This window comes from Seriola dumerili, unplaced genomic scaffold (genome assembly GCF_002260705.1).
Source record: "Seriola dumerili isolate Sdu_G_001 unplaced genomic scaffold, Sdu_1.0 BDQW01000040.1, whole genome shotgun sequence".
NCBI classification, from domain to species: domain Eukaryota; kingdom Metazoa; phylum Chordata; class Actinopteri; order Carangiformes; family Carangidae; genus Seriola; species Seriola dumerili.
Window position 1 is genome coordinate 1,880,660 of NW_019174295.1, and position 27,786 is coordinate 1,908,445.

General features: G+C 41.3%; 1 protein-coding gene across 1 annotated transcript in view; it reads right to left on the reverse strand.

The window, feature by feature from the left end:
• LOC111217111 (melatonin receptor type 1B-B-like) overlaps positions 1 to 24,147 on the reverse strand; it is a 31,559-nt gene extending 7,412 nt beyond the window's left edge. Inside the window, exon 1 of the mRNA XM_022738831.1 lies at positions 23,940 to 24,147. Coding sequence (XP_022594552.1) covers positions 23,940 to 24,147 — 208 coding nt within the window. The remainder of the gene's footprint in view (positions 1 to 23,939) is intronic.
• Between the last annotated feature and the right edge of the window lie 3,639 nt (positions 24,148 to 27,786).

Below are 27,786 nucleotides of genomic sequence, written 5' to 3' on the forward strand. Positions count from 1 at the left end.
GTTGGATCTGTGACAGTTCAGCTGAATGTGCTCAAGTTTTGAATTATTCACACAATTATCACACAGCTGTCAAAGACATGATTTCTTTTGAGGAGGCAGAGGCCACAATGTCTAAACTGAACCGTCTGACCTCTTAAATGACCCACTCTTACACTGCGCTGCCAAGGCATCACATCACATGAACGCCTGTTTAGCATTGCAGCTGGTAAGAGGCGGCGTGACTGTACTACACCGGATCTCAATCAGTTCTTCTGGCAAATTTAGTGTTTGTTTCGTTGTTTATGTTGAAGCATTATTTACCACAGAAATGAATGTAAATATAGTTATGTTTATTCATGAATGTGTGTCTATTTTTTTTGGGAGGTAATGAGCAGGAAAGTAGTTTTTTGTACACAATCTTAAATTTGTTGAGTGAATATTACGGGATGTGACTGTGTAACCGACTGCTAAATAGGCAAGGAAGAGATAGAGGAATGAATTGTTCACCAGTTGTTTTGGGGTTTTTTTATAACTCAAATGCACATCTAATGGGCTTGTATCAGGATTGCTGCAGAAAGCTAAGCAGATGGTGCTGTGATAATCAAGGAAAATGAAAAGGGAAATCCTTCCTATGATAGATACTGTGGCTGTTTATGACTCCTCTGACCGTGCAATGCTGCTAATGCACGAGGATTGGATAAGCAGCCCGTGCCACATGTGCACCGCTTTGGCACAAAGTAAGGGAATCTGTGTGTGTGTGTGTGTGTGTGTGCGTGTGTGCGTGTGTGTGTGTGTGTGATCTAGCGCAGTAGCTGGCCGCTTCGTTTTCTTTGCCATCAGCCTGACAGGAAGCAGCACGTAGTTGACAAGGCAGCAAACAAGTGTTTCACATGTGCGGCGCGCACACATGCAGCACTGACACACCTGTGAGAGTTTTTCAACCATCTGCTCACTGAGCCATGGATTATGATGATGATCACATTTGGTAATTATTCATAGATGAGAGTCTGAGCTTAAATGTGGTAATCTTGTTTACAGGGTTTATAGCAATGTAAACTATAGTTAGATTACACTACAACCAGCCTCATTTACCCAGAAGCCCCTGGGAACGTGGTGCAATTTGGACAACCAACTGTTCAGGGACTGTGATTTTTTTTTATAATTTCCAGATGAAAGCATACTCACAGTGTTGAGTTTAATTTGCAGTAGCAACCTTTTTTTGGCTGCACCAAAGAGGAAACGAACAAACATGCATAGTAAACAGTTCTTTTTTTTTTCCTTTTATGCCTAATTGGTAGATTGGATGTTCCTAAGACTGAAGTTTGGATAGCTCTTCACAAGGTTATTCACATGCATATAATTGCATGTGAATATGTTGACTGAAATGTAATCTTTGTCAAAGGAGTGCATAAATGATCACTGTAATAAACATCATATAAAGCCCCTAAAAAAGGATTTTGTGCATGTCTGTAAGCAATGCCGTAAGGGAAGAGATTGCAATGATTTTCCTCTCATTTTCTTTTTTTAAACGTCTCTCCTGTGGGAGGAAATGCTAGGCAGATTTGCCTTGTTTGCATTTAAATTTGTTTTCAGTGAAGGAACAGGGGCCAAAAAAAGAAGAAGAAGAAGAAAAAAAAAAGATGGAAAGGGAATAATGACAGGAATGGAGGCCGACTCCAGAAGGGAGTTAAGTGGAGGGAAAGTGGTCAGGGATGATAAAAGCTGCACTTTCATGTGGAAAGGCGACATTAAAAGTGAACAGCGAATCTCATTTAGCATGGGTAAATAATACAATTCCCACAAGACATGATCAGGGACAATTAACAGTCTGTTATTTTATAAAGAGGCTTGTCACCTCTGGTCATTCCTTCAATCTGTTACATGGACAAAAAAGAGAAAACAGAGGGCAACGTCTGGCTCAGTCTGCAGAGATGAATGAACAAAGCTGTCAACAGGAATTGGAGAATTAGGGAAAAATAAGAAAAAAGAAGATTGAAGGTCAACAGAGGGTGGGATTTCTAGCCGCAGAAGAAGAGAAGGGAGAACAATCCCAACACAAGATAAAAGAGTAAGACATTTTCGCATAGTTTTTTAGGCAAGGCAATAAAAAGTCTTGTCATCACCGCTATACATCAGAGCCCTTTCCTCAGCACACAGAGAAATGTCCTTCTATGCTGGAGCTTGTCTGTGCCAGCAGCTTCTTCACTCCACTGCCCCGCCGACCGCCTGGTCATACATATCAGTCTCAGTTTGGCCCAGGTGACCCCACAGGAGAAAGAAAGGTAAACCTTCCTACCACTTCCTCCACTGTCTGTTCCTTTATTGTCTGTTCACTCAGCTGCCCTTCACATTTCTCAGTCCGGCGACCATTAGCTTTGAACGATGTGACCCAATAACCCTCCTTCCTCACTCCCTAATGATCCCGCTTTCACTACAGCAGCTTTTTTTTTTTTGCCTTTTTGTTTCTCACAGGTTGAATGTATTTCCTGAGACTGAACACACACCGAGACAGAAAGGTGGACGGTCGGGCCATGTTGTTGGAAACATGTCTGGCTGCTGCTATGTGAAGAAAATGACTTTTAAAAGACTTTTAAAGTGCACTTTATCGCTCTCTTGACAACCCATATTAGACAAGAGTTCAGAGAAGAACAGAAGAAGAAGTTTGAGTCTCTTCTTATACAGACTTGACAATATGCATGCTGTAACGGAACAGCAGTTATCACCTCGGGCAAATACTGTACAGTTAGTTAAAGTTTACTCTCTCACGAGCTTCCATTTTCTGCAGAAGCAAGGACAAATATAGTCTTGAGTACAACCAAATCTGTGTGTAAGTGTCTGATTTTCTTTTTAAACACAAAGTAAACACATCATTTAAGCTGCTGCAGGCAAAGTTGGATGCTGGCAACCTTAGATGACAGCTACAGGTGACATGACACCCCAACACACAGCGTGCGGCAGTGGCGTCACTAACATCTCAATCTGTTTGTTGTTTGTAGTGTTAATCACTTTGAAGAGTTCCAATATTTGCCTCATAACTAAATATTTAATTAATAAAATTCAGGCAAGTTCATTTCTAGACTATTTCTACTTGATCCTGATTGAGTTAATTGGTATAAACAACCCCGAGGTTACATTTTAATTAGAAAGATGCATCAATTTATCCAGTCAGAGATGTGACCGTCTTCATTTACCTGGAAAGTTAGCGCTCGAATCTAAGCAGCCAAACTAAGGACACACACGTTTGAATAGAACTGAAAAATTAACAAGTTAATGCTGCAGATTATCTTTGAAATGGTAAAAAATTGAATTACAAAGACCAATAGGTTGCATTTTATCCGCCGTAAAATGTAAAATTTAATTAAATATTCAGGGATTAGTTTGTTTATTATTCCACTTCTCCTTGTTTCAATCTTACTGCTTTGTTTTTGTTTGTGTTTCTGACCTTCAAAAAGTATTTGATCAACACTCTCTATTAGGAAGTGATTTTATAGTCAGGGCTTCCTTATATTTGGACCAATATAGCACTTTCTGATCTGCTGCTGATACAGTTATGCCTTTGTTATGTTTATGTAACTTGCATGCAGAAACTGTTTTGTTAAGGTTAGGAAATGAGAGTTGTTATAGTTAAAGGAAATCGACATTAACGGTTTGTAGGGGACAGGATGCAGAGCACGGTCAATGGTGTGAAACTCTCGTTACATCCAACCCCCTGCCTCAGAGATTTTGCAGCACTATAACAATGTCACGCTACACTCGCTGGGGGGCTGCTTTGTTTCAGGTACTGGTGAAACAGTATAATGTGGTCCAGGAAGTGCAGTTAGAGAGAACAGATGCAGGAGTTTAAAGTCTTGCATATGGCAAAAAAAAACACAGCGCAGAGGTAGGCTGTATAGTATTCAGAGATAGCATAGAGATGCTGAAGATCACCAGGTAAACAGTAGAAATACCGGGCATGTGCACTTTCCTCAGCAGATAATGTCACGCTGTGGTCCAGCAAAAAACCTGAGCCTGGTTCAACTTTTCTGTTGGATGACACTGCAGCTTTCTAGCTGGAGTGCTCTGGTTTGGCATACCTGCCGCATTGACAGACTGGCCTCATTTAAATGAATAAGGAGAGGTGTTGGTGGTGGTGGGTGTGTGTGTGTTGTGTGTGTGTGTGTGTGTGTGTGTGTGTGTTGGTGGTGTGTGTGTGTTGTGTGTGTGTGTGTGTGTTGGTGTGTGTGTGTGTGTGTGTGTGCTTTAGTCAGTAAGTGTACTCCATCACCTCTATCACTGCCACATAACTGCAACACTTCAACCATGGGCGGTGCACAAGTATTTTTAAGTTGGTGTTAAGTTAGTCTTTAACAAGAGCTACAGAGTCAGACACACTCACTGGAGGGAAAAGTGTGTAGGAACTGGTTGCTGAATATTTCAGTAAATATGATTCAGCTGTAGGTCGGCTTCCACTTTGAAACCAGCTTTTGCAAAGAAGCTCTATCCCTTCGCTGCCTCCCTCAGGTCTCTCTCTTTGCCTCCATCGCTTCTCCTTAGAGGCACTGTCACAGACGGTTCACACTGTAAACAATGTGCTACACCCAACATGATCCTTCATTCATAAATTACATTAACCTTAAGTCAGCATAGCCAGTGATGGTCATGTTGCAGTGTTGAGCATCTGGCTCCAAGATATCTAATGCAACATGATGAAACTAGAAATATACACTTTCCACAGTAGGAGCATAAATAATTCTCAATAACTTATATGTGATAAACACTACAGAAAATCTTAATGCACATCGCAAGAATAATACTTTTTTTTTTTTACTTCAATTGCTGCCATCACTTTGGGGAAAAGTTGATATTTTCTATATATACATACATTTTTATGCATTTTATTTAAAAAGTTGTCCATTTGATTTACTGACATATCACCGCAAAAACAAACACAACCCTAATATTGTGTACTCTACACTAATTAGCTGAGAACCAATTAAGGAACTGCCGTGCAACATAACCTTATAGTTTCAGGCAAACACGCAAACCAACCGTAACTCCTGAGTAAATAACCTCCGTAATGATAGGGAACAACTTAAATCATGTTCAGTCAGGCACAAAGAGAGAAAGCCGGCGGAGGAGGGAAAAAAGTGCAGAGCCGCTCCTCAGCTGAGGCACAACAGGAGAGGAGTGGCGATGATAAAGATACATTTCTCACATTTACATGAAGAACAGCAGCAGCAGCAGCAATGGCAATGACGAGGATGACAATATAAGCAATGTCGATCTATTAAATTCAATAGTATTCACTTTGTATAACTACATTACGTAAAGTGACACTTGTTTTAGTCCAGTCCTCAGCTTGTGTGTATTTTAATTAGAGAACAGTTCAATATTTGCACACAGTTTTACACATACTTTATTATGCAAATAACTGCTCTGTGTTGCCCCTGCACATACAAAATTTGCATATTAAACTACCATCAATACTTTTGTTCATTTAACGGGTCAAGGGGTCACATTTCTGTCCTTTCTGCTGCCATGCTCAGAGTGAACAGCCATACTGAAGCTTACTTACCATTCATCTTCTGGTTTGTGTGAGCATCAGTATGTGCTGCCTTTGCTAATGTTCATCTTACTGATCCCACAGTCGTCTAAGTGCCAGTTTATGCTTAACATGCTGTGCCGGTCCTACCTGCGTGCACCTGTGTGCGTGTGTGTGTGTGTGTGTGTGTGTGTGTGTGTGTGTGTGCATTCGTACAGCTGGGATGAGGAGCTCGCACGTGTGCAATATGACGCCTCTGTAAACACCCATAGTAGATTATTTTTGAAATAATATGCGCGTGATGGGAACTGGAGACATTTCGGCATCTACAGTCATTTGTTTTAGTCCACAAGCCTCTGGGAAATTTTTCTGCACAAATCTGAACAAAATATTTTTCACTATGCAGCAACTCCCAGACAAATGGGAATGGGAAGATCTTATTTTTTAAATGACAAAGCTTGAGCTCAATTATTATGCCACATTGAAAAATATTCTTCATAGTATGATACATCTAATACTTAACCAAGTGTTTTTTTTTTAAATATTTTGGGCAGAATTATATATCGCTGTAGCTCTGGGCTTTACTGTTAAAGTTATAAAACAATAATATAATTTACAAACCACATTAAGATGTCTGCAGGAGAATAATATCTGAAAAACTGGAACAGACCGGAGCACAACTATTTACTGAGAAACTGACAAAACACTTGTACATGTTCAGGTCTCTATATTTACATAATTAGCAGAGCTGAATGATCCAAGACAAAACAACTTGGACAATATTATAAAAGAGAAAAAAGCTAGGGTAGTTCATGGCATGAACATTATACTGGGTGATGCATTAAGTGGACAGATGGTTCTGTATCATGTGATGACTAGAAAACGTGACTCCATTACCATATACATGAGGGCATGCAGACTTGGAGATACATCAGAGAGACAGCCTGGAAGTAAAATTCATCCAATTTTGAGGTCTGCATTGTGTTACCTTTATCAAACCAAAATATCTCTTTTGTTACAGAAGACATGGCAAATTGCTCCCCTGTCTGAGAAGCTACTTGGTTTCAAAGAGCAATGAGGAGAGGCCGTGTTTGTCTCCCAAACAGTGTCTGGCAATTGCATAATTAGCGCTGCCAGTGCATTGGGCTGTTCTGCGTTCAGGCGCGTGCTTCAGCGGCCGGTCCTGGTTTACCCAGCGCAGGCTTGGTGCTGCAAGAGAGACGGAGCATATGGATGCAACACTGGTGGAATCGCAATACAGTGTTGTGATGTGAGCTTGTCAGGTGAAGGGACGAGAGAAAGATTTACAGCTGGAGGGTTCATTTCACGCACAGAAACCAACCGTCTAGCAAAATGTTATTCTTTGTCATGCCCGTGCTCCGTGATGCTGAATGGGTTTGTGGCGCGTGAAACATTTAACTCGGCCTTGTTTTTATTCTTCTACTTTTTCTTTCTTTTTTTGTTTTCATAAACTTCGCATATGTATGCAGAGTCAGTCAGCCCGCCTTCAAATTTTGAACACCCAACCCACTCTATCCTTTGGCAAAACTGTCTCTTCATACAATCTAATAATGTCAAGCATTTTTACAGTACTATCAATAAAAAGCTATAGTCAATAAGGTGTTCTTTGATGGAGTGGGTGGGTGTACGTTTGACCAGATAATTGTAGCTCATACATTTTGAGACAACAGGACTGACAGGCTAATGGCTCAGCGTGAGCCCCGTGCAGTCTGCAGCACGAAGTTTTTAAAATCAGACACCGTATATGAGCCGAACTAATCAGGTTGCGAAGAGAATATAACATAATATATAAAACCTAAATCTTTAACATGATTTGTGGTACCAGTTAGAGCTGTCACAAGTTCTCACGACTACAATACCTGAAGCTGCAGGTAAACGTATCATTGACAGTATAATGTATATCTTATAATCTTTGCTCTGTAAAATGATAAACCTGCTGTGTCATGAATGACATAAAAAAAAGATGGTACAATAACTCTTCAATGTTCCTGAATGTGCTACATAGACCATGTGATGTCTTGTGAAAATCTCTCAGAAACGGATACTGCCAAATGATTTCTCGCGATTCGTCAAAGGCAACACGATTTGGGAGAAATTCGCTTGAGTGCAGCATCTCACATAAGAGCACCGGAGCCGATAAACACACACACACACACACACACACACACACACACACACACACAAAAAAATAATGTCAGAGTAAGTCAGTAGAGGGAGAAGTGACACTGGGGGGGCTCAGTAGTGGAGGTGGCATGTAGTCAATGCAGTGAATCTGAATAATGGAAAGACTAAAAACAATGAGAATGTGCTTATCTGTCACTCCGTACATTCCAGGATATGCATTGGACCATTTGTGCAAAGCGTTATGTACATAGTTTAAGAAGTCAGTTCACCCATGTTGTAAAAAAAAAAGACATTTTTCTCACTTACAGCTCACCTCTCTGTGTGAGCTGTTTTCACTGGAACTACATTTTACTAAAAAAATAGTCTCTGAAAACAGTTGACAGTCTGTTCTGGGGTTATCCAGAGTTCCATTGAAGAGAGAGATATTAAATCTTTTTTAAATGTCATTTTTCAATACTGTGGCAACAACAAAAAAACCCACTTCCATTGTTTTTTGGACGATAGCAGCAACTGCAGAGGTGGATATTTCAAAGCCCGGGAAATAAAACAAATATATCTGCATGTTTTTTTGTTTTTTTTAAAATAATAATTTGGGTGCAGGGTCCGTCTGAGAGTAAGATACTGGCATGTTGACATTCAGCACTGATGTCCAATGCCATTGATCTGTGATGGCAACTGCTCACAAGTGTGTAATCTTGAATAGAATGTGAACATTATTAAAGGGAGGGAGGGAGAGAGAGAGAGAGGAGCTCTCAGGGTCTCAGAATAATCAGAACATATCTGTGAAATCAAACGGTTATAGCGGCTACAGTGAAGTTAAAAGTGTGGTATTGATCAGGGCAATCACCAAAGAAACATCAGAAGTTTCAAGGACTTGGAAAGTGAAAGTTTAAACCAAGACATGAGTCATGTGCACTGACATGGACAGGCCAGAAGCCCAAGTTTATCTCTTGCCCTCTCTCTAACATCCCCACTCTCAGTGATGGAGGACTGTGCTGAGATAACATCAAAGAGTCTGAAACCAAGGGCGTTTTCATATTGTCCCTCATCAGGATGAGGATCGTCGATTTCTCACATTGGCAAAAAGAGAGAAACCTATTTGCCAATGTCACAGCGTGCCTGGTTTAGGCGCCTTACATACCCTCTATGTTGATGGCTTTTTTCTGCCGTCATGTCAGAATGAACAAAGTATTAACCTCCTCCAGCGTTGCCATATTTCTTGTTTACATCAAGAGGTATGCTCCAGCAACATGCGTAGTACTTAGGCAAGTATGTGAACAATTAACAGCAAGTATATCTCTGGCTTTAGACTAGGCTTTATGTGTTTATCATATTCACCATCTTATCTTCGCATGTTAGCACACTAGCATTTGTTTGTTCTTAGTGTACATCATCCGGGAACAATGAATGTCTGTACGTGATTTTGTGAGATTTTAGCTACACCCATGCTAGTGGTATAGCAGAAAACTTGAATTACTTTGGTACCACTCATACTGGGAGAAGATTGGCGTGCTTCCGCTCAGGGACCCGTCCCACGGCGCTTGTATCAGTGAACTTTGGATCGTCCCGGACGTTCTTAGCTGCAAACCCAGAAGACCAGACAGCTGCCGCCTGATGAGGGTGAGTGTTTTCGTGGCTGTTAGTGTAAGCTCCTTATCGTGTCCGTCTGCTGAAGCTCGCCTCTTCTTCCACTTGGCACTAGTTTATTTTTTCAGTTTCTCTTTAAGGAAAGTTTCAAACCTCCTGTTGTCACACATGTTGGCACTTTCCTCTCTATGCTGTTGTCAGCAACATAGTCAAAGGAAAAATAACAAGTCATGGTGAAACTCACAGCAGCATAGTGATTTATTGTAGCTATACTTGGCAACAGTGGACAACTGCAGAGCAAATAACGCCAGTCAGCTCTGCCTGTTGGTTTCCCGACAGTTCAGTCCTCATGAGCTTGGCTAAAGGTGATGATGTTGCTGCTGGCCTGGCATCCTGCTCACCAGATTGGCTAGCTGCTGTCCAACCGTGGGCTGCAGCACCATCAGCGGCATCCTTCCTCTACTGCCTCTCTGTTGCATTTCTCATAAAAATCTGAAGTGCTCTCCAGTGAGAGGGGAACAGACAGAACTCCACCTGTTGTTCTTCTTCTGCAATTCACTGATGTCACTGGATAAAACAAGTTAAATAGGAAACAGCTGTTTCCACACACAAAAAGTGCACTACTAAGTTTTATGGAGGAGAACCATCCAGGTTTTTTGGGGGACTCCATATGGAGAGTTTGATTTATCCACCACAAAGCCCGATCCCACTCATAAAAATGGCAGCTACATAAAAACGAAATGATACTTACTCTAATAATGTTGTCTTCTCAAAGTGACGGACTAGTGTTTGAGAAAGATAATCTCATTTTCTTTTTTTTTTCTTTTTTTTTCTTTCTCAAAAAATATTATTTCACATTTTGAAATTGCCGTATGCAAAATGTGCAGTGGAAAAAATCAACTACATTTGAAACCTTGTCATTCTCTCTTTTTTGTCAGTGTTTGTGTCGCCTGTTGAGTAATGTCCAATATTCCTACAGTGTATGTTTCCATACAGCTAGACTGCAACGGCAGATACAGTATGTTTTGTAAGATACATGATTGCAAGTGGATTCGATTTTTTATTTTGCATATGTATGGTTAGGGTTAGACCAATATTTAGTGAGGACGGAATTGTCCCTACCAGTATTTGAGTGAACTTGTTCAGTCATATAAGTGTCATATAAGGTCATTCCAATGTCCCCTCCAAGAGACAACATCTTCAAGACATCCTGTAACTCGCCTTACTATACTACGACGTTCTCATGCCTTACTTTACCATGTCGTTCTTATGCCTTATTATACTATGTTGTTTTCATGACCTTTTATGCCTTAATTTAATATGACCATTCATGTCTTACTATATTATGACTTTTTATAGCTTGAGACTAAATGCCGATGTCATGAGGTAGCGTAGTGGTTAGGACAGTCGCTTCCCACTGATAGGGATCTGAATTAAAATCCCAGTTTCTACGACCCTTCCGTCTTAACAACGATGAAGGTTTTATGCGTTACTATACTATGACATATTTTTGCAATACTATATTGTGTTTATGAGTTTTTATACCTTACTATACCATGACAGACATACTAAAATACATGTTTCTATGAGCTAGACATATATGTCAATATATGATATTGTTCCAATTCCTAACAGGTTTCACATGTAATTTTTTACATATAAAAGCTGTAATTTAAACATATATGATTTTACTTCAATGTACATATATTTCATATTTGGAACATAAACACAAGTACATATATCACATTTGAGTATGGGCATTCCTGAATGTAAATTCAGATCTTATATGCTAATAAACCGCTTGGTTGACGGCATAAAAACAGCCAATCTCTTTGTTTTGCGATGTAGTTGCGTCGCTGCCAATGTTGAGACCAAACCCTTGGAACATAAGTTGTTAGTTTATGTTTTTGGCAAGTTGCAAATACGTTGATACTGAATATATACCGTAAAATGTTCACAGATTTTTATTTATCAATTATTAAATCATTCAATTCCAGAAACTTTATTTGTCCCCAGCGACAGCAAACAAAGAAGGCAGAGCCAGAAAAAGACCAGCATGAAAAATTTTTTGCGAAGAGTACAAAATAACCAGCCATATGATAAAAACACAGTCTCCTGATGTACATTAGTACCAAAGACAAGGTCACACAAATAAGTATAAAAAGTATAAAAGCAATATAAACAAACTACCCTACGAGCCACACTTTTTTAAGGTTATGTTCAGACACTCACAGCCCCTTGGTTAAGGTTAGAGAAAGATCGTTATCTGGTTTAATACAGAAAAATATGCAATCTTAACTGCTTTTGTCGCCTAAACATAACCACAGATGGGACTGTGGATGTCCTTGGTGTGACCGTTTTGTGCGTGCACCATCCACCCCACCCACCTCCTGGCAACTCCACTGCTCTTAATGTCCCTGGACATAATCCTGAACAGTGATTCCGTCCCCTACAGAATGCATTTGCTGTTGCTGTGTAGCTGTATGGAAATATAATTTCTATGAGAAAGGGTTGAATATTCTCCCCACTACCAGAAAAACCCCTTTCACATCCATGTAAAAATATTGATTATAGCTGAATAAATCTCAGAGCAGAATAATATTGAAGCTGAATATTTTACCTGAAGTATGTGGCTGGCAAAATAGTTGAAAAAGAGAATTCCTTTTTTTTTTTCTTCTTCCTGGCCTGTGTGGAGCCGCGGTTGCTGTGGCACCATAATAACTGCTTAGTTCAGTCATGCCTCAGGCGGCCTCTTGACTGTAGACTTTATAAATATGTCACCAGTTTGACTTATACATGGAAACAAGGTGGAAAAGATTAAAGGTTTAACTTTTTATCTGAAACACCCCTCTTAATCACAGTGTTAATGCAACAGCTCTGATGGTTGCTCGATTCTCGTGGCCTGAGAGGTGTAATGTTTTCCACCAGGCAAAACTGAAAGAATAATCAATGCTGAAATAATCTGCTAATCATCTCCACATTTCTTTTCCCTTTCCTGCTCCAGAGACTTTGAGCATCAAATTTTTAAAAGCCACCATGAATGGTTGATGTCGTTTTTTCCAGTCCATTGTCTGTGTCTTTCAAACTGTATCTTTAATGCACATTAGTGATGCTGCTCTGGCACTGACCTCGGGTGTGAGTGCACGAGAATCAACACAACACAAAAAAAGCTCAGGTTTGTCCATGTGTTTTAGTGCCAGATTTCCAAGGTCAAATTTGTTTTTCTATCGGCTCTAATTACACTTCCTGTCTCCCCAACATGCAGAGGTGCCACATATAGTTTGTGTGTGTGCCTGGAAGCAGCTCTGACTTCTTGTTGTTGTAAATGAGGTGTTTTTCAAACAGAGCAGCAGCACACCCGTGAGCTGCAGCTCGCTTTCAGGGTTGGGGGGAGTTTGGATGTTTTTTTGGGGTTTTTTTTTGGAAGAATCACAAGACCTCCTCACCCGGGGTGGGCTGGGGGAACTGTTCAATCTGATTCTTCAACAAGTGCATTCAACAGCTTACAATTACACTTTGAAGGGGCGGCGGGGGGTCAGCTAGTTCTGCCCATTGCAGTGATGAGAGAAGTTATCTGAGAGAATTGCAAACAAATGCAGCGTATGTGGATTTTGGATTTTTTTTTCATGTTTTTATTCTTGGAGGAAACAGTCTGTGTGGCAGCATCTGAAGAGCTTTCTCTTACTCAACAAGCAGCCCTCGTGGGTAGAACTCTTTGTAATGTGAAAGCATGCTTAATATGGGAAAGTAATGTTGACGTTCTTCTTAGGATAATAAAATCACTCCCTCGTGAACATTAGGAGAATATTATAGTGTAAGGTTACTGTTGTTAATTTGCCGACATGCGACTGCAGGGAGTTTCAGCGGGCTTTTAGTTTCCTCTAGAGGATTGTACCAGACTACAAAATGCCTATTTGCTAAGTAAGAGAAGTTATTGGTCAGATTTTCACAGGCTACATGGGAAATTGAGATGTTGCTGCCAACTGTTTATCTCTTGCAAGCCCTGTTAATCCAGCTCAAGCTGCCTCTCAAAGAAGATGACATTTTTACTGAATATCTTGTACAGTAAATAACGTGCGAGAGAAGAAATCATGCGTGTATTCGATGAGGTTGTCATCTGTTCAGGAGCTTTTGTTCGAGTGCCGAGATGAACTCAGGTCAGGACGATTCACATTCAAAATGCACTTTGTGGACACTTCGCCTCGGGCAAGGCAAACCCGCCGTACCCCCACATTTAGAATGCACAGCACCGGGGCCTTGTCCGCCCCCCCCCCTCTATTCCTTCACATTAAAAATGCCGTTGTGCTCAGTCTGGAAGCCGATGCAGCCGAGCCTACCACGCTGTGAGGTTTAACAGCAGATACACCACAGTCTGTCTCTAAACTCAGAGGGTATTTATAATAGTTCAACGTCTGGCTAGGAAGTCGAAGACAATAGCCAGGGCAAAGTATACACTCTTTCACATTTTAAGCATTGCCATATTACAAACTCTCCAACCATGCTGGGGACAAGAGGTTACCCTGCTGCAACAGTAGATTCCAAGTAATTTGTTGCACTATATCTGTGATTTGGTAAATTTACATGTAGGACCTTGGGATTCTGCAGCTTACTGGCTGTTCTACTGAGTACAGCAGGCAGACATTAAGTCTGGTTAGTCCTAGGAGATTGACCTTTGAAGTGCACACTGAACTGTAAAGCAAAGCAGATGATTAAATCAGAAAGCTGTCTTAGCTCATCATTATAACAGTGAACATTGGAAAAATAAAAGTCTAGATTAAAGCTGCAGTGCACAAAGGGAGAAATGACTATTGACATTATTGATTATGAAACCACCAAGAACAGGTTTTTAGGCACCATCGGTTTTCGTTATGTAAAATATTTGCCCCGTCTTTTCACGTCATAACTTACAGAATTACACCCAGTTGACCGACTGCAGCCTTTGAAGGGCTTTAATTTCTCTGGGCGTTCTGTTGTTTGATCAGAGAACTTGGCATTTTGGATGCACAGCGTTTGAGTACTCAAACTGTCTGCTCTGTCCCCACTGCCAAGTTATACCCGGGCTGCAAACACACTCTGAATGGGAGTTGTGAGGCAGATGAATAGAAACCAAAGGAAAGGACATTCAGCCCCTGAGGAGAGAAAAGTGACTTTGGTTTATTGTGTTTTCTGTGTTTACTCACAAATATCACTTCTGCTAATTTAACCTTCGCCTGCATGGGACGTGTGTTGAGCCTTTCCAAATACATTTCGCAACAGTTTCACTTGCTATAATGGACATATTAGAACACCAGCTGTCATGGTCTCAGTCACTCAGCCCCCTGAACCTATTAACCTGCAAGAAATAGCAACAGTGTGAAGCAAAAGTTTTAAAAGTTTCAAGAGATGAAAGTGAGGAAAACATAAATTTATGTAGGAAATTATTTCCATGTTGACTTTGGGAGCCTCGAGCATCTTCAAGACTAGACTATGCATGAGTCAAAATCAATAAGATTTGATTAAGTATTCAATTCAGTGTGTTTGAATCTGCCAGAAACAGATGTTCCCTTTACACATATGTCTTTAATTAATGGTTTCTTCTTTGGAAGAGGCCGATTACATGCCCACCTCTAATGAGATAAACTGCTGTACTGTATCTAACAACCCTTCAGGGTTTACCACAGAGAAACAAAACACTCATCTTTTAATTTTCTTTGAAGCAAAACACTCATAACGAAATTACAACTTTTTTTTTCCTCTAAAAATATAGCAGCGCGTCTTGCTACAGCTTCTTCTATATGACATGACATCAGTCGCACAGTGAGGGTTGACAGTTTCTACCAAAGAAAAACCAGACTAATCCCATCACGGTGAAGCTGCAGTGTGAACACAAACTCCTGTATAAATTAACCATAAAATAACTTCCCAGATGTATTTAAAACCAGCACTTTGCATAAGTTTTTTTTCCCCACATCTGGCCTCTGAATCAGTATGTACATTTGCAGTCTTTGTCTACATCTCTGTAGGGTTGCATCCAAGAGCAGCTTAGGGAAGTAGCTCAGGGAAGCAGCTTCCTTCCTCGCTGCTTCTGCCTGAAACAAACATTCTGTTTCTCTGTTTTGTTTGCGGAGTCGTTTGCATGAGACACAGTTCTGCGCATCCTCGCGACACCTCTATCTCTCCCTCCCTCCCTCCGTCCCTTATCCTATTCTCATTTTCTCATCCTAGATTGGCCTTGATTTTTCACATCTTCTCTATTTCACCTCCCTCCTCCTTTCATTCTCTTTCTCCTCCTTCTCTTGCAGCAAATCCCTCGCTTCTTCCACCTCTTCACCCACTGCTGCCTGAGGGTTTTGAGAAACTGTTACATAATGCACTTCAAATTATCACAATGCATGTATTATGGATATGGGGGAGATACAGGAGGCATTACGGGATTTGATAAGGAATAAAGGAATGAAATTACCAATCACTTGCTTTGCAGATTAAGTGGGTCAATCTATCATGTTCATGGTTATTGAGATTAAAGAAATTGTTCTGTCAGTTGCTGTGTGCGTGCACGCATATGTGCAAACTTGTGTGACTGAATCATCCCCCGTCTCAGCACTAAAGTACTGATAACAACTGGGTGATTCTGATGACACATGACAGTAGTTCTTACATTGTCTCGGCTGTGCCTCTTCCCTTTATAAAACAGCATCACTCTCCTACTCCTCATAGCGAGGGACTTCAGTCCTTTCCCTCTATTATCTAAATGTTGTACTGTCTTTCTCTATTTAATGGCCTGTGTCCTTGCCATTTCTCTGTTTTTGAACTGCTTCCAACCCGTCCCTTCTTCTTGCTCCTCTCCGTCTAGCTGGTCTTAGCTCCCACTGTTTGCTTTATCCAGCTGTCTGTGTTCAAGGGAATTACAGAAGTCATGCTTCACCCAGAAAGATACAGGACAGTGTCTGGGCACAGCTCAGGCAGAGGCAGACTCTCAGAGCACTTAAAGCTGCTGAAAACATCCCCAGCAGTCATGTCCAACCTTCACTTCTGCCTAAATACTCACTGAGTAAGACAAAAAACAGTAAAAACCAGATGATGAAAGAATTATATGGCAAAGCCTCGGCACATACAGAAAATCCCCCAAAGCCCCGCAGACACTCTCCTCCCATGCATTATAGATCAGTGGCAACTCAGCTTCCCTATGGATTCCATGCAAAAATACATGATGAAACTAGACTGAGTGGCCGATATTTGTCACAATGGGATGTATAATGGGATGTCAAATGCAATTTTCATGCACGATTCCAAATGATTCAATATCAAATAAATGGATTAATTCAAATCAAACTAGCAACAGAGCCCCTGTGTCTAATCTCTTCCCCTTTTCTTTTTGAGCTACAGCTTAACACTCTTCTATTTCCAACCGCCTGCTCTGTGATCTCTCCCTCTCTCTGCCTCCTTTTCTCCATCTCCTCTGTTACGCACATAAAAAGGTTCCAATACGGTCGTTTGGGCGGATGGTATGAGCCTGCCATGCATGAGAAAGCTGAGAAAGCTCCTCAGGATTAAAAAAGTCTGATTGATCTGACAACCTGTTCAGCTGGCTGATCTCCTGTTTTGATTTTAATGAATTAAAATCAAACACCCAAGTGCCCCCATGGCAAGAAAAAAAACCTTGGTCAAGAGCATAAATTATAGTAGAATCCAGAGAGAGCCAAACATCTGAGGATGCCTACTAGGTCATAGTGGAAATGAAGGGAAAAAGTATGTTTTCAAAGTGATGAGCAGAATATTAAAATCCATTCTAAAACCTATAAGAGCTGAGAAGAGATGCTGGATCAGAGTCAGGGGGATTTTTATCTTGCTAAAACCTTAGTTTCTGCAACCTGTAGGCCTACACACTGGAGACAGAAGTGATGCAGGAATATTAAGAGTTATACTGGTGTAGATCAGTGGTTCTCAAACTTTCACGTCAAGGACCCCTAAACTGACACAAAATGTTGTCCCCAGGGTCTTTGCTTGTAGATGTTTTACTATGTTTGAAACCCATAAATGGTAAGTGGATTGCACTTATACAGCACTTTTATAGTCTTATTCACCACATTCACTCATTCACTTACACATTCATACATCACACCCATACACTGATGGAACAGTCATCAGGGGCAACATGAGGTTCAGTATCTTGCCCAAGGACACTTCGACACGTAGCCTGGTGGAGCCAGGGATCGAACCACCAACCCTCCAATTAATGGACAAAAATAAATGATTCCCCTTTTTGCTTGGAACCCGCAGGGACCCCCTCAAGGGTCCATGGAGTTACCAGGACCCCACTTTAAGAAGCACTGGTGTAGACAATGAGTAAGCGCACAACTTTTACACCACGTAACTGCGGTTACAAAGTGCTTTATATCAAAAATTTAAAAGGAACGTCCTACTATAAACTTTGTGTACCTTGTGTCTCACATCTCGTTTTGTTGTGCTTTTGTTTCAGTATATTTGATGCAGTTTTGATGTTTTTCAGATTTGTTTCTTCAACAAGGAAAATCTGAAGATAATCTTGAAAAGCTGAATGCCTAATATCCAACAGAAACTGTCCAATACACTGCAAAGCTGAAATTCTTTGTCTCACTTTTCTCACATTTCTTCAGTCATGCAAACACACTTGCAAACTTCTGAGGACAACTCACAACCACTATTTACTTACAGAAACTCTGAAACCAATTTGTAACAACAGCCCTGATCTTAAATGGAAAAAAATCTGCCTTTTCAGCTGCCACAAACTAAATTATCATCTTAAGTGCTTGTGCTTTCAAGAGTAGCTCCTCAGCAGTGTAATTAAACCAGATTAGGTACGCACATGCTTGCTCGCTTGCTCTCTTTCTGCTGTATTAATATTTTAATCACTCCTTCATGTTTTAACAATGTGATAACAGCTAACTAAACTACAGCTAAGTCAAAGCAGTAGTACTATTAGCAGTAGCAGCAGATGTCACAGAGGACCACTGGGAGAAACAGAAAGCTCCGGGGAGAGGCTGGGTTTGAATGTTTCAGCACCACGGAGAGAGTCACAGTCTGGAGGCCTTTCTCAGTACAAAGTGCACTAATGCTGTGTCTAAACTCACTTGCTGGTTCGAGTGCACAAGTGCGTTCATATTTACAATTATTGCAACATGCAGTGGACTATAAGTACCCGCATGGTATACTCAAAACGGTTGCCATCTTGGCTACATAGTGGAAGGGGAAGGACCACCCAAGTATTTCCAAAACATGTCAAAACAGCGACCAAGGAAGCAGGACATGTCGTCAGCGCTGGTGGTGGCATAAATTCCATGTTTCATGACACAGGGAAAGTAAATCATTCAATTTCATGACAAGTGAACAAAGCAGCTGGTGGATATTTTGGTCGTGGTTGTGTTGTTATCATCATTTCCAGTGAGTGCATGACAGCAGTGTTTGATTTGGAACAACACTACCCTGTCATGAACTCACACACTACAGCAGTGACTATACTGTACACATATATATACAATACACATTGTACTAAATGTGAATGTATTGACTGAAGTATCCGATTTGAGACACAGTATAGGTTTAGACCCATGACCTTGAGAGTATGAACTTCCTAAATTCAATTTGGGAGTCTAAACACCGGAGCAAAGGCTGGATTACAAACCAGACAAAGTCCACTCCGTATAATGTAAAAGGAAATTTCCATCCACACAATTTATCAATAATTTACTAGAAATTTGCACCACTGAAGTACAGTATCACCTATGACTGGTCCTCCATCCTTCATCCTGCAGCCCAGGTCTTGAAGAGAGACCCTGTGTCAAAATCTAACTTTAAGATCTTAATACTTTAGTTCATAATAAGCTTGTTTGTAAAATTGTGTTTTATCAAATTGCTTAATTTTTTTCTGAATGTCAAGTAATTAACACAGAAAACCGTGGACAAATTAGTTTTATTCCATCACAGAAGTACTGAAGGGTGCAACCAACAATTACTTTCATGTCAATCCATCTGACAATTATTTTCTTTACTAATAAACTGAATGTTCATCGTTAAACAATTAAATAATTGTCTGACCAATAATCAAAACCCACAAACATGAGTTTACTGTCATAGAAAACTCACATGTGAGATGCTCATGTCTTTGAGATTTCTGCCTCAAGAATGACTTAAATAATTACCAATTATCAAAACTGTTGACACTTAATTTTGTCAATCAAACGATCAACTAATCAACTAATCACTTCAGCTCTAGAGTACTGATTGATGTCTGGGTGTGTGGGGAAATAATGAAACTGCAGTATATAGTGGGAGTCAGTAGGGGCCTTATAACAAATATTTGCCCCGGGGGCCCTGAAGGAGGTTAAGCCGGCCATGCACCGGGGAACAGGAGAATACAGTCTACTCAATATGCAGCAGGAGCAGCAGCGTTTTTGCTGACATTCCTGCTCAGCCAAGATCTAGTAACGAGACTACACTTCAACACAATTGCACAACTGTTCAGAAAATACCTCAACTCAAAGCTTCTCCAACAGGCTTTTTTTTCTTTTTTTTTCTGGGGGGGGTAAGCTTTTGTGGAGATTGAAGTGTCACGAACACAAACTAATTTAGCATTAACAAAGTTTATCTCACAAAAGGAATTATACAAAACACTACAGAGGCATGAAAAATGAAATTACCAAATGCCTTCCTAAGATAAAACTGTTCTCACCTTGGACTGACCATAGATATTAGCCGGTCCATTTAGTCGGTCTCACCAGGCCGATGTGTCCTTACAGCTCCATAAACATTAGAGCATACTGCTTACTTTCTACATGGTTACTTTCTCCCATCAAATATATCAACCCTTAATTTAGTGACACAATAACAGCTGCGGGACAAAGATGAACAACCATTCATAGTCTGGTATAGATTCTCAGCTATCACCGTTGGGATACTTGTCTTCCCCATGTTTATACAAGTCAGCCTCTGAAGGATTCATGATGAAATGGTACCAGGTGTGGACTTTGAATTGGAGTAGTACTTGGGCTGTGACTGATGACGTTTCACAACTTCACAAGAACACAGGCACAGACAAGAACGGAGATTGAGTGAAGGCCTTCGGCTTTGAGTGTTTCAGGACCACGGAGAGAGCCGGATGATGAGACAGGTTCTCAGTGCTTCAGCACCATGGATGGAGGCATGGACTGGATGTGAAACACTGCACTTTTAACGCCGCTGAGGAATACTTTAAGCATTATTTTTGTAGAGGAAGAGAGCTTTAGCTGGAGAGCGAATGAGAGGGAGGGGGGGTGGGGGGGATATGATGTAAATAAAGTCTCTTTGAAGAGAGTCTCTGTAATGTGCGATCCTGTCTAACTCTCTTTGAAGGTTTGCAACACCTAAGCTCCTTCAAAGACAAATCTCAGGGGACAAAAACCTCTGCCCCACACAACTGTACAAGGCGCTTTTCCCATGCTCATGTACACGTCCATGCAAGGAAGCACAATACCACAATTAGATATGTAGACTTACTGTTATGTATTTTCCTGAATGTGTGTTATGCTCTTGAGCATCGCAGAAGCATGTCTGTATATTTGAGCGCTTGCATTAAATGCATCAAAGCTTTTCTTTTTAAAAGACAAATTCCAATGGACAATTGGTGCTAATTGCTCATGGATGCATGCATATGTGTGTGACTGTGTGTGCGTGTGTGTGTGTGCTAGAGCCTGCTGGTAAACAACAGCACATGATGAGAGAGAAAGAGCTATAAATCTAACATAGGGAAGACAAAAGAGGGAAAAACGGAGAGGTAATGTGTAATCCCCTCTACATTTCTAATGCAGCTTGAATACACACCAACATGTGGAGTTATAATGTGTGTGAATAACAAATATCCTGGTGCCAATTTAATAATAAGCCTGTACGATCATATCTACTACAGTGTGAGTGTGCGTATACCTCTGTGGGAGGGTGAGAATAAATAAGCAGAGTTAGTCATCACTCATAAACCTATCACCTGATGAAAAACTGTGGTCCAGCAGTTAACTGTGTTCGCTCTGCCACAGCAGGGACTTAATGCGAAGCTATGACAGCTGTATTGGCTAAGCATATGCCACCCCCCTGCTCCTGCCGTGACTGTTTATATACACTAGTTGGTAAAAGTCAGGTGTTTTCCTGTCGAAAAACTGTTGAGTGGGTTGTTTCAGTCTACAACAGCCATTCTCTGAGTTCATGACTGTGGGTTCAGCGTGGTTTCTGAACTGCTGAGTGGGCTGTTTGAGCTGAGAGAGATCAGCTTTAAGGCAGAAATGCACCATGTTAGTGGTACTATATGTTTTCACAGCACACTTTCTAGAGATGCGGGCTATTGGAGAATAAATATAAATAGATAAAGAAAGGATAACCCATAACACCCAAGAATAGCTTGAAGATAAATTTAAGCAGGATTTTTGAAAATTAAGATGTAAAATTAATATTTTCATTATAAGCTCTTATCTGGTCTCTTAGTTGGTCGCCATGGGGCAAACTGTAGACAGGTGATTAAACCAAAGATATGTCATTCGTCCCTGTGCACAGACTGACAGGTGAACTGTGTGTCCGGCATTGCAAAATCTATCTTTGAGCCCTATGGTGGTGTAATGGTGGGAAAAAAAACCTTTTCTCTAACATCCACGCCACAAGCGTGTCCTCTTAACAGCACAAGAGGTGCTCGAAATCAATGCTGTGCAAAAAACATAAACGTGTTTTGCCAAAGGATAAACGTGATCACGGTGCAGAGCGGGATCTTATCCAATATCATGATTTCAATACAATAGTGTTGTGTTGTGCAGCGTGAGACACAAAAACTGCCACAGATGTTTGCTTCTCACTGGGACCTCATGGATGTATGGATTCACTGTAGTCTTCCTGATACGTGTCCTCCAAAGACTCCACGTGTCTTATATTTAAACAGGTGACATCAAAAGGAAAGCAGGAGATAAAAATGTTACTCGAGGAGTGAAAAGACTTCTGTTTGATTACAATAAATCCTCTGAATGCAGCTATCGTAAGTCTGTCACTGTGCATAAAGTTTAACAAAATAATGATTAAAAGGAGGTTTGTAGGCTGCGCTTTACACACCAATGGATTCACACTTGACATATTGCTCCTGACTTACAAATTCATTTCTTACCTCTTAACTTTGTGAATTCCACTTCCTGCTCGCTACACTAGATAAATAACCTTGGTTCAAGGCGATTCAGAGCTATGAATAAGCTCAACCTTACCTAAACCTTACTTTAAAAAAAAAGAATCAACGCTGGAGTGCAGAATGTGGGAGTCTTTCTCTGAAGACTGGGCTGCAAACACTCCAGCGATCACTGTCTCCATCTGACTGGAGGAATATGTTCACACAAAAGGAAAAAAAAGTATGAAAACAAACACAAGGGAAGATCCTTAATGTCCTTAAATGAAAGGTTGTAGTTGTTTTGGTTAGCCCTCAGGGTGCTTTACCCATCCACTAATAAGGAAGAAAGATTTCGGGTTGCATCCTACTGGCTGAAAAATAGTTGCTGATTTACAGGAAATGCAAATAAATGCATATTTCCTTCCCTAATTGTTGCCTGATAAGGCACAAAATAGCCCGTCAGCACAGTGTGGCATATTTTACTGCATAAGATCTCCATCTTGACAAGGTTTCAGCCTCAAAATCTCTCATTTACTCTTGTTGAATTACTTGTTTCAATGATTTTCAATGAACAAAAACGTGTCAGTAATGGAGAGGGGGGAAAATTAGATGGTAAACCAATAACATTTAAAAATAAGCTCAGTAAAATCCTTGAAAAGGGGCCCATTTGAAAAGAGATGAATTACAACCCCCAGTGTATACTCTTCACCTGAAGCGAGGCTTCAGTGGAAAGAAGTACTTCCACACTTTATGATCTGGCTTTATTCTCCACTAAAGCTGCAGGAGGCCTCCTGGGTAATTTCACACATTCACATCAGAATAGGTTCATCAACACCACTACAGTCAGCTTTTTAAAAGGACTCACCTGCGCTTATTAACCAGGTCTTACACAGCGAGTGTGAGTCAGTCTACCTTTGAACTGTACCGGAGAAGAGTGCACGACTGAGGAAAGAGAGGCAGCTCAAGCTGTTATGGTAGTTCTAATAGAGTGAGGTATCAATCAAGCTGTTGCCATGGTATAATACACTATCAGTTAACTGGAAATATACAGGTTAATGCAGGTTAAATCCCCGGAGCAGCCATCAGTACATCAGGAGCCATGTGTCCTGTGAAGATACGAACCTACAGTGTTCCGGATAACACTGTCAACTAGAGGCTACAGCCTTTTGCATTTAGGTTGTGAGCAGGCTGACAGAAGTAGGTTGACACCCTAATCCAAAGGACAGGCGTCGTTGGAACTATATATTATGGTGTGAGTTCAGTTGAATGTCTTATTTTAAGTTACTTTGGATTAGTTTTTGTCACTGGTTCACTGATGAGGCGAGGTGATGTGGAGGGTAGCTAAAGCAAAGTACATTTCAACCAGAGAACAGATTTCACACACAGTCATACAAAGCCTGCATCACTGTGCACATTCATAGCACCACAGTATTGAAATGTGTAGCACGGGCATAAGCAAAAGTGTATAACTTTTCCCTCAATATACGAGTCATTATTAGTGGTTGTGATCACTAATCACCAGTTTAACCGACCTTCTACTTATACATTTAAGATCCATCATTGCAAAGGGATGAAACCTCTTACCCGAGTTCCTCAGCTTGCGGTTCCTGAACACCGATATGATCACCAGCAGATTCCCCAGCACATCGACCACCGTGGTGAAGATCAGCACGCTGGCCAGGATAGCTATGACCCAGGCGGGGCGGGCGCTCCCCTCCGAGGCCAGTGTGCGCTCGAGCTGCCCCAGCCGTGGCTCTGTCCGGTTCTTTAGGAGTGTGAATGTGTCCGGCATCACTGGCCGACAGCCCAACGCTGCTTCTCAAGTCCCAACTGCGCTTTTATGTCCCGCAGGTACCGCCGGTACCGGTGTGTCCTAAATGAAACATGGAGCGCACCTGGTTGCCTCCCCGAGTTCCACAAGGGCGCACGTCAAGTCTGCCACTTACAGGCGATATGAATGACTTGATAGAATGAGGTGATCACGTGTGACCTAGGCTATGTAAACTCACGTGGACTCTTGGTTTTCTTTCTTTATCTTCGCACAAAAGTCAACCATCCATGTGCCGGCTAAAGCTCGGACCCGCGGCGGTGCCACACCTCCTCCCTGCTGAGGAAATATTAATTATTTGTCCTTTAGAAAATGTTCCGTTAAAAAAGGTACAGACCATCTATATTTTAAGTCTCCATCCTCTTCAAGTGTCCCTGGCTTGCTGGTTGGCATCTCTAACTCCTATCAGTCCGCATGCGCCCACGCTGGGAAAAAAAAGGAAAACAGAAGGCTATTCCTTTTCAAAATGTCAAACCAATGCGCCGTCTCGCTCTCTCCTTTCGGACATAATTTGCACTTCTCTGAAAAAAACGGGGGAACAAATTATCTTCTTAAACCATTTGTGATGCCCTTGCTTTGCGCTGAACTACGACGCAGCCGCCGCTGTGCGTGGCGAGGCGGCACTGTGGTACATTTCATAGAGGAGCCCTCAGTCAGGCACACAGCAGGATGTGGAGAAATCCACAGAGTGAGGACACGCTTCTCACAATTAACATTTATACCTTCGACTTGCCCCCCCACCCCCACCCCCCACCCCTCTCCTCTCTCCTCTTACTTACTGTCTTTGGCTTTCTCATCTCCTACAACCATGCCGAGGTGTGCGTGCAAAAAAAGATTTCCCTCGTTTTCCCCCCTGCCTATTCCCAGCGTGACTTCCCAGAATCTGCCTTTGATCTCTGCACAATGCTCGGAGGTGCTTGAAGTGTACACACACAGTGGTGGGTCGGGACGGGAAGTCCAATCAGCCCACTGTGACTTATGTGGAGCATTTCTCACAGATGAACGAGAGGACATTTTTATAAAATCACAATAACAAAACATTTTTTTTCTTGTAGGTCTTTGAAGTTAGTGATTCATTGAGTTTATTACGACCTGTGTTAATGCATGAACCTTTAAGAAAGACACACACGCACACGCAGGATGGAGATGATCATAAAACAGCTGGAGCTATGTTATGGGAGTCTCTCAATTAAGTGCAAACACCACACACTATTGATTGAACCAATATCCTTTAGCTGTGTGTGCATGCCTCCACCAGGGTGCCATTTTTGGACTCTGGACTATATGATTCACTTTGTACACAGTGCAGTCAGAGCAAGTGGAGGTGGCAGTCTGAATCCCATTCAATCCCTTAACGTGGGTAACTGGTGGCAACGGTGCAGTCGAAACTCTCCCATCAGATCCAGTGGATTCATTATGTCATCGATAGTGTCAGTGCCAGTGGTGACACATTGAGGCCAGTGCCATTCACTTGTTCAACTCCTCACTGCTGGGCGTATGGCTGCAGCGCATGCCCTCGAGCAGCAGCAGCAGCAGCAGCAGCAGCAGCCACAGATTAGAGCAGCCCAGTGTCAGCCTCAAAGCAGGGTGATATGTTCCACAGGCCTGATGTGATGACCAAGAGACGGACAGTTGTGGCTGTGAGGTCAGCACGTGCACACTCGCGCATAGATACACACTTTGAACGTGGAAACAAAGTCAATGGCAGGGACGGGGAGTGAATGAATGCACAGCAATATCAGACATTAAGAAAACCGATGACAGCAAAAAAAAACAAAAACAAAACACAAAGCATAAATCTGCTAATTGAAAACTGCAAAGCTTTGATAATGCTGTGCTGACTATGGTGAATATGCTTCACAGACTTTATGGCCATTGTGATTACTGTGTGTGCCCGCTCTGAGAGAACCTTCAACAATCACTCACTTATGGCAGTGAAGCATATTGTTGTGGTTATAAAGAGCAGAAATAGGGAAGCGGTTGAAGGACAGGACAGGCCAGAGCAGCTGGGTATCAACACCATACCTCCATAAGGACCAGTAACACAGCATCCATATGGCCACATTGTTTGTGCTGTACCTCACAGGACAACATGGTTTTATTAGTATTGATGACACAGTCTTTGTTGGCCAACTCTCTCAGAGCCATCGTTCCACAGAGAGTTTTTATTGAAATCACCAGATGGTGCCACCCAAAGAGAAAACAATGTCTGGAGAATAAGGTGTAAAGAAAACAAAGGAAAACTAGCTTGGCACAGCTTTAAGTAGGCTATATATTTCCTTATTGCAAGTGTCTTTGGAACCTTATTTGTATTGCAGTCATGGATACAAAGACATCTAGTCTTAACATTACCCCCTACTGTGATGACAAACGGGTTCAGAGGGGAAGGATGCTGCAGTCTTGAGTAGCACTCAGTGTGGATACGCATGTGTGAATAGCATAGTTCATTATAATAAAAAATCCTGTGCTTGTTAAAATGTGCTTATTGAGGGTTTGAGGAAAATCTGATGACCACGTTATCAATAATTTATTGTGTGTTTGATGAAATAAGACAAGTTGCTATTTGTGAATGTGGTACTTGTTTTCTGTAACACTTTGAAGATCTTTCAAGATGTAATCTGTAATATTTAGCCACGCTAACAGCCTTATGGATGGCAATGGTGGTCTATCAGCTCGTTGATCCACCACCAGTCGAGACTGAAACAACTCAACAACAACTACAGATATTCATGGTCCTCAGAGGATGAATCCTACTGACATTGATGATCGCCTGATCTTTCCGCCTGATCTTTCCGCCTGATCTTTCCGCCTGATCTTTCCGCCTGATCTTTCCTGAGGTCAGCGTTTCCTGTGAAATATTTCTAAATGATGGATCGGGACAAAATCTTCTACGAGACATTTGTGGTCCTCAGAGGATGAATCCCTCCCTCCCAATCCTAATGACTGATGTTGGCATTTAGCTACATCCTCATAGAGCGGCCAAGGCTGTGGACACTTACTCTTGTTGTATTACATCTAAGTGAAAGGTACCATGCAATGGAGTGTTCACTATCATTATTATTATTAGACCTATTGCAGTTAGTAATAAGGCAGAAGTAATTTTGGTACCACCATCTAATTATCTTTCTGTAAATTTATGAGTTGTACATAATGACTTTGTTTGTCATCGAGCAGGACCACTCCAGTGGCCCATTAGACCACCTACCTTTTGAAAAAGAGCTGCAGAATATCTGGACCAAAATGTGTTTGCTAACAATTAACTGTCATTTATAACTGAAAACTATAATCAATTGTTGTGAAATGACTTTTAAATAACTATTTAATTGCACATCCCTTATTAACTTTTGCAGGTAGCTCATGAAAAATTAATAAAAGCCTGTGATCGTTTATTGATGAAAATCACTTAATTGCAGGAAAAAATTCTGTGAGAAGCTTGGAAACGCATAAACCTTCTGTAATAAACTGCTTCATTTGGGAGATACAGTTTGTGGTTGGTGGTGTTGTGTAGATTGATTGTTTGGAATAATCACTAGGAATCGCATCTACTGTACGATAATTGCTTTATCTATCAACTCACAACATTTTGTGGGAAATCTCACAAGC